This window comes from Cucurbita moschata, unplaced genomic scaffold (genome assembly GCF_002738365.1).
Source record: "Cucurbita moschata cultivar Rifu unplaced genomic scaffold, Cmos_1.0 Cmo_Scf00006, whole genome shotgun sequence".
Classification (NCBI taxonomy): Eukaryota; Viridiplantae; Streptophyta; class Magnoliopsida; order Cucurbitales; family Cucurbitaceae; genus Cucurbita; species Cucurbita moschata.
This window is the reverse complement of record NW_019268522.1, coordinates 2,720,443-2,728,549: the sequence shown is the minus strand read 5'-3', so window position 1 is coordinate 2,728,549 and position 8,107 is coordinate 2,720,443. Positions and strand designations below refer to the sequence as shown.

The following is an 8,107-nucleotide window of genomic DNA, read 5'->3' as shown; positions in this document are numbered from 1 at the left end:
TTTTTTTTTTTTTTTTTTTTTTTTTTTTTTTTTTTTTTTTTTTTTTTTTTTTTTGATTTCCAGTATTTTCTTTGCAGAGCACTTGTTGAAGTTAAGCCTGTTCTTTATGTTCAAGAGAATTTCGATACAGAAGCAGAAAATCTTCATGACTCATCGAAGTTTCACACCCCTACATATTGGGGTTTCCAACATGAAGACTGGCACAAGTCTTGCATTCAGAAGTGCGTTGTTAATGGAAATATATGTGCAGTTGTGTTATCTGTGACAAATGAACTTGCTCGGAATATTTGTTCTAGCCTACGAGGAAATCAGATTAGTGAAGAGCACTTAGAATTGGTTTCCAAATTTTGCATTTGTCTTCTCAATGAAGCTCTCTTAGACAGTGCTTGCTGTTGGGAAGATATAAAGGTTAGTTAATCTGGAAAATATCCTTGCAAAAGGATTATTGAACAAAAGTTTTGATTGTCGTCTGTTGTTTTCCAGTCCTTTATTTATTTATTATTTTATTTGATCCAGTCCTTTCTTGTAGGCTTTCTTGTATTTAACTTAATGGACTATTAGTTCTAAATCCCAGAAATCTTCATGGTGTCTTCTTCGTTGGACAAAGTCAAATCTAAGTTGAATAATTGGTAGACTTATTAACTTTCCAGGGAGGCGTGCGCTTATTCAAGCCATGTTATTTATTTTCACAACAGCTATCCCGCTTATGAATATTATTTAAATTTCTTAGATTTTCTGACATATTTTATCGTTTTTGTAGAGTTTAAGGTTCTACCTTCCAACTAGCCTTAATATTACTTTGGAGGCTGCATCAATCATATTCTCTCGTGCTTTCAATGAACTTGCTGAGTCAAATCCAACAGTTCATGTTGATCGGTTCTTCAATCTCATCCCAGTATTAGGTGCTGGACGGGCACCAACATCCATGGATGATATATTGACGTGTGAATTATTTGCTCAAAAATCTTGAGACCGAGTTGTTCAACTGTGGTCATTCTCTTGCTTGCAATATATGCATCTCCTTTCCAACAATCAGATTCTTGGTTTATGGAGGTACGTTCACTCCCTTGAAAGGCAAACTCTTATTTATGTAGTTTTTGGGGAAATTTTCAGTGCTATGATAGTATAATTCCTCTCATTTGACATGTTAATTAATTACATATTAATTTATGTTATGGTCTCATAGTATGGCAGTTAATGAATAGAGGTAGTATGGAATTATGGTAAGCAATGAAAGCTGTTTCATACTACCATAGTAGTAGAATTTTCCTTTTTTAAAAGATATAGATATATGACTTGAATGTTATTGTAATTTGTATCAATTCTCTCGGTGGGGGTGGGAGCAAAGGAAATATAATTGTGATTGAATTTTGTATCATCAATCTTTTCTGTTTTAGAAGTATATTATTTCTATTTAGAGAAGGATCTTATATTAGAGTACTGCACGCAAGATACTTGTGATTACAACTTTAAGGCGGTTGGTGCAAAAAGCATTGGATGCACAATGCTTTCAATGTTTTATTGTTGAAATTTTTGTTGCATTATTGTTAAGCTTGAGTTTTGATATTTCTTGATATGGGAGTTTTATAGGTGTGATTAAAGTATCGATTTTTTTTCCTCCAATTTTTAAACAATTCGAACGTGTATTCTTTTGTGGAATTTGAAAACTGTTGATGCCAAAATTTGGATTAATGGTGAATTTGTATGGAATGGGGGATTGAACAAATGTTCTACAAAATAAGAGAACTGTGCACTAGTGTAGTGCCTAAGTCACCTACACTTTGACCGTTAAGAAGTATCCAGTTTGTAAATATCTTAGACAAAAGACATGAATTGTTTTGGACGCCCCTCTTCGTTCCACCTCCTCTATTATTGAGGTTTAGTTGTGTAATAGAAATCATTATTTAATTGGACCGAAAATCTCACTGGGATTTTTGGGCTTGAGTTGGAGCCTGGTCTTAGCTTTTAGCTATTTGTGACTTGTACGGTCACCTCATGTCTGTTGGACCAACAAGGGTTGATCCCTTAGGGGCATGGCCTTGGTTGGCTCCCATGGGGATCGACCTTCAAAACCAAGAGTCAGCCTCCATGGGCCTTGGCTATCCTTGAAGGGACCAACCACTTATGCTTACATCTTAGGCCCTATGCCTAACACTCCAAGTCCAAGTTCACCGTTAGCCGATATTGTCCTTTTTGGGCTTTCCCTTTCGAGCTTCTTCTCAAGGTTTTTAAAATGCGTCTGCTAGGGAGAGGTTTTCACACCCTTTTAAAGAATGCTTCGTTCTCCTCTCCAACCAATGTGGGATCTCACAATCCACCCCCCTTCGGATCCAGCGTCTTCACTGGTACTCGTTTTCTTCTCCAATTTATGTGGGACCCCCCAATCCACCCCCTTCGAGGCCCAACGTCCTTCCTGGCACACCGCCTCGTGCCCATCCCCCTTCAGGTCTCAGCCTCCTCGCTGGCACATTGCCCGATGTCTGACTTTGATACCATTTGTAATAGCCTAAGTCCACTGCTAGTAGATATTGTTCTCTTGGGACTTTTTCTTTCGACTTTCCCTCAAGGTTGTTAACCTACTGCTGGTAGATATTGTCCTCTTTGGGCTTTTCCTTTCGGCTTCCCCTCAAGACGTGTCTGCTAGGGAGAGGTTTCCACACTCTTCTAGAGAATGTTTTGTTCTCCTCCCCAACCGACAAGGGATCTTACATCATATGTTTTAGTCATAGTGTTTAGTCATAGTCTCAAGCCTTAAACCTTATGCCTTAGGCCTCACCTTTGAGTCTGGGTCCTCTTGTGGGCTTCAAGTATGGCTTAGTTGATGGTTTCACTCCCAACAGAAATCTTTCACCATCAAAGCCGTGAAATTCTATAAAAAGAAGAATTATTTGGACAGTAGGTTTTGTTTGTAATAACGATATGAAATTTTACAGTTTTACAGTGAATTGAAAATTTATGAAAGTGATTTTCAATTTAGGTTAAACATTATACCTTCGAAGCAAGTGGAACTTAGTCCTTGATATAACTAAATCAATATATAAGACGGATTCGATTTTCAACCTGACATTTTGATAGTCATTTTATTTAGGGGTGCTGCTGACATTTCTGTTAGCATGTCATAAATGTTTGGAAATTGTTGTTTTAGCTTTTTCTTAACTAAATTATTAGAGATTCTGGCTTCTCTCTTTATACCATTATTTCTGAGCTATCAACAAGTAGTACCTTTTGTTGTAGATGATTAGAAAGGACGTTGGATTTATACCTTTTACTCCTTACCTCACAAACCATTTATTTTCACAGCTTCTAACCACAAAATCCGTAAGTTCTACAAGTTTTCTTTCTTCATTACATTATTCTTGTGTATATAAATGTTTGATCTTCTGAAGTGTTGTTAAATTTATGGAATACTGCAAATTTCGTTGAATTCTCAGTCGATTTAGTACAATTCTTAGTCAAACATAAATATTATCAGTCGATTTAGTACCTTCAAGATTATTTTTATTGATTTTCTTGGTCGATTTAGTACATTTCCTTGTTGGGCATGAAACTCGATCGAGATGAGAATGCTTCCTAGTTGGAACATGCATCTCAACTAGGTTGATCCGACCACCTTCAAGGTTCATTTTTTCTTTTATTTGAATTGTTTGTTTGTTTGTTTGTTTTTTTTTTCTCTGTTTACGTTTTTAACGGTGTGGAATGAGAGTGATAAGGATTATGGTGATGGGGAGATGAAAGATTTGGATGTGAACAATGATTTCGTTTGAAGAATTTTTTACATATCTATGAAATAAGCTGTAGAAACTCGAACGAGCTCAACCTTATAATAAGACATTTCCTCCAATTAAGGGTAAAAGCTCGTGCTCTTGTTATTAGGAATGATGTAAGGCCTAATAGGTTTCTCATTTCGTATATGATACAAGATATATCATATATGGGAGGGTAAAACTTTTCATATTCTCCATACTGAATAGAGAATAGCTAACATTTGTTCTCTCGTCTTCCCGACCTTGTAATAACTCAAGTTCATACTGAATGAAGAAATTTGTTTATAATATCTTTCTATCGTAAGACCATCTTAAAATTTTGATTTGATGAGATAATCAATGACTGAATCTCATGACTCGTATATAGTCAACATTTAATGCTTGCATGTATGGAAGTGAAAATACTCCATAATGATATTCATCTTTTTCTAGTTATTTTTCATATTATTGCACACTCACACCCGAGACATTTTTTGCATAGAAAAAACATAACCACTTAAAAAAAAAAAAAAACTTGCATTGGAATTGCATCATAATAACATATTTAAAAAGCATTAGTCAACCCTAAAAGATAGGGGACAAAAAAAAGTCTTCCGAAGTAATATACTATATGGAAGTAGACGACTAAAGAAGGAGATAATCCTATAAATTCGTTTTCATAGTTCAATTCTGTTCAAAAGTTCAAGTAGCAGATTCTATTCTAGGCATGAATATACTACCTAAAGACAGCATCAGAAAATCTTTGTTTTCGATCTCTCATCTCGATGCAATATAGAAGTGTAACCGTTTGTCTGAGTTTATTTTTTTTTTTCCAATTACCCTAATTCTCAACTTTAAAAAAAATTATATGTTTGGTTAAACTTTTAAATTTGTGTCCAAAATAATTTTATAAATTAATAAATATAATATTATACAAAATTAAAATTTATGATTATTCTAAACTTTCATTTGTATCTGTTTAATAAACTTAAAAATTTATCAATGATAAATATAAAAAAAAATTAGATCTGGTGGACAGATAATGTATAAATTATAAATAAAAAAAAGCTAACAATTTAATAATTGAACATGTTTTTAAAGTTCATATGCAAAATATATATTTAAAAAAAAAGTAGAAAAGAAACCAAACCAATTATTTTTAAAAGAGAAAGGTAAGTATGGCAATGATGGTTTGGTTTTCCCAAGAAAAAACTAAATTTCTCTTGTTCATTAGAAAATCACGGATCTCAAGAAAGGTTTTAAGGTCATTTGGGACCTCAAAATAATATTAATAAAATAAAAACGTCATGATCGGCTCCATAATACTCACCCACTCGGGTGTGCGTGGATGGGTATCGGAAAAAATCTTTTAAATCAATTTAAAATTTAGAATTTATTGAACTAGTGACCCGAACAATTTGAATAGAGTTGGGATAGATCGTGGAGTTGTTATTTATAAATCATACCGCTCATTCATTAACATGAGTTACAAATGTCAAATATTCTTAACTTTTTTAGTAATGGGTACGGTTGGATATTCCTTAAATGCGAACAGAGATAGAATCAGACTGATTCCCTAAATGCTTTTCTGGATATTCCTCAATGTCCCAACTATTCATGAAACATGAGAAGCAGATGAATACTCATCCGCTTTCGAAAAAAATTGAAGAAATTCTCGGGAATCTTACAAGATCCATTTGGTATTCCTTAATGTCTCAGCTATTCACAGAACATGAGAAGCAAATAATCATCCGCTTTCGTAAGAAATCGAAGAATTTTTCGAGAATCCTACAAGATTCATTCGTTCTTTTTTCTCTAATAGATCATCAGAACTTCACATCAGTTTGAATCTTACTGAGAGGTTCACTAGATATCAGAAATTGTTAAAGAAAGAACAAGATGTTGAACCGACCCAGCCTAACTGAAAGAAAAACATAACGCAACAAACCAACATTTATGGTTTGAATTGATCCCAACCTATGACTAGCTCTTTTTTTAAGGTGATATTTGTTTTTTTTTTTTAATTAAAAACATATTTTTTTGTAATTTTTAAAATGATTATTTATTTAATTAAAAAAATATTTAATTTTTTAAACCAACATATTTTTGTAATTTTTTTGAAGATGGTCACGCGCCGCTTCGGTCTCCGTCAGCCGCGGCTACTCGCCTCGCCGGAGAGAAGAAAATCGCCGGCGGCAGGAGGAACAAGGGGTTTTGGACGGAAGTTGAATAAGAAAGAGAAGGGAAAGACGACGATGAACTTGGGCTCTCAATTGGGCCACATTTCAAATCCTTATTGGGCCCAATGGGCCTGGTTTCTCTTAGGCCCATATATAACCTCTTAGAATAATACTTGGATTTTGGATTATCCAAGGGCCCAACAAGGGCCCAACAAAGTTTCTTATTAGATTCATGACCTAATGAACTTGTACATTCATTACAACCATTAGTTTCCTTTCAATGGCTCGAGATCCTAATCAACCTATTAAAAACTTCAAGAACGTAGTCTTACGTATCGTAGGTAGCGCTAGGTTCATGAGTATTATTAGTGGGTATGAATCGTGGCAGGTATGTAAATGAACTAAGACTACATTCGAATGAGACTGATCATGAAGATACAAAGTTACGAACTTTAGGGTTTAGGGTTTAATCATAGTAACTCCAAATTAAACGAATTTAGTTTGAAGATATTTTTACGTTGGGTGGTGGCCTCCTATAAATTCTTATAAGAACTACTGATAAGATAAGGAATCACTACAATGGGAGTAAGATTCAGATTACTTTGTTGATCGAATATCTTAAGGCAAGAACATTGTTTGAGATTCGAATCACTCCACAAGCAAGATCGATCATGTCTAGCTTGAATGATTCTTGTTGATCAAATATCTCAAGGCAAGAACACTTGCTTGAGATTTGAATCACTCCACAAGCAAGATTGATCATGTCAAGCTTGAATGATTCTACATGCAACCTAAACTACATAGAATTGTAAATAAACTTAGCCATTGACTAAAGAAAGCACAAATGCTCATTTTCCTATATATTTTCCAAGTCTGCTTACAAATACAACATACAAGGCTCTATATTGCCTCAAAAATAAAACTATTAAAGGCATTCCAAGAGTTGTAACATTCATACTTAATGGCCATAATTGACTATTATGTAATTGTAACTGAAAGTAAATAAAAAGTATTAAAATACATTAATGAAATAAAATAACTCTAAATTGTAATCCACCCAAAATTTATAACAATCAAACTTCATTCTTCTTCAATGTGGCATGAATTGCAACATCTTTTGACAATTTTGACGACATTTTCTTCACATCTTCATTGAAGTATATTGTATGATTGATGTCTCTTGGTTCATATCAACTACGTGAATAAGAATAAAATACGTTAAAAATACTTAGGTTAGTTTGAAAAGACAATCTAAGTATGATCATGTGAGTCGAGGAAAAACTTTTGAAGGACCAGCTACAAGAAAAGACCAAATAAAAGGCTTGTTCGGGAAGTGCCCAAGTTTCAGAGGCAAACAACGAGTTAGCGAAAGAAGGGAAGCTCCGCAGTCGGAAAAAGTAGAAGTCCCGCTCCTAATAAGATAGGAATTGGACATGTCAGATCCGGGGCATCCCTTTCTTACTCCCAGAAATATAGCCATTCCCACCCCCTCACGTCGGCGTATAGACCTGTTTTTTTACATATCTCTCGTTATTTAGGATCCCATTCATCCCGCACTACTTTTCTGTAGTTCCAGACTCTCATGCTTGCCTATTTGATGAAAAACAGGCTGGGTCCTCTATGTTAGAGAGTTCGACAGAAAAAGTAGGGGTCGAATTCGACCCGGGGGCTCTTAGGAAGCAGTGCTAGAGCATCTCAGTTCGAGTTTGATGCCGCTATTGAAATAGCTTTTCTAGCTATATTTTTGGCAAGAGAATGTCAAGATTATCAAGTGCCAAATTCAGATTCCAAACAGTGACCTGAATCTTGAGCACAGGGCATTACAAGTTATAAGATCTGATATTGGTTAGAGAAGAGAATGAAACTTTCCTTATAATAGTGTGGAAATCTCTTTCTAACATACGCGTTTTAAAATTGTTAGGCTAACAACGATACATAACGGACTAAAACAGACAATATCTACTAGCGGTGAGCTTAAACGATTACAGAACACGCACACTTAAGATTTTTTTTTTTAAAAACATAGTTTTTAAAAAAGAAAGTGAAGATTAGTGAAAGTAATTATGCTTAGTTAGCTGCATTGCAAAGTATGTCTCCTTAAATAAAATGTTGAATCATGATTTTTCATTTCAATATTATAATCTAAAACTTACTTTATCCAATTATTAATTTTTTACTTTATAG

At 34.4% G+C, this 8,107-nt stretch overlaps 1 protein-coding gene across 2 annotated transcripts in view; it reads left to right on the top strand.

Moving 5' to 3' along the window:
- The window catches only part of LOC111444237 (diphthine--ammonia ligase), a 10,226-nt gene extending 8,844 nt beyond the window's left edge, over positions 1 to 1,382 (top strand). For both annotated transcript variants that reach the window (XM_023082257.1, XM_023082258.1), the window contains exons 11-12: positions 78 to 408; positions 761 to 1,382. In XM_023082257.1, coding sequence (XP_022938025.1) covers positions 78 to 408; positions 761 to 970 — 541 coding nt within the window. In that variant the 3' untranslated portion in view covers positions 971 to 1,382. The remainder of the gene's footprint in view (positions 1 to 77; positions 409 to 760) is intronic.
- The last annotated feature ends 6,725 nt before the right edge of the window (positions 1,383 to 8,107 follow it).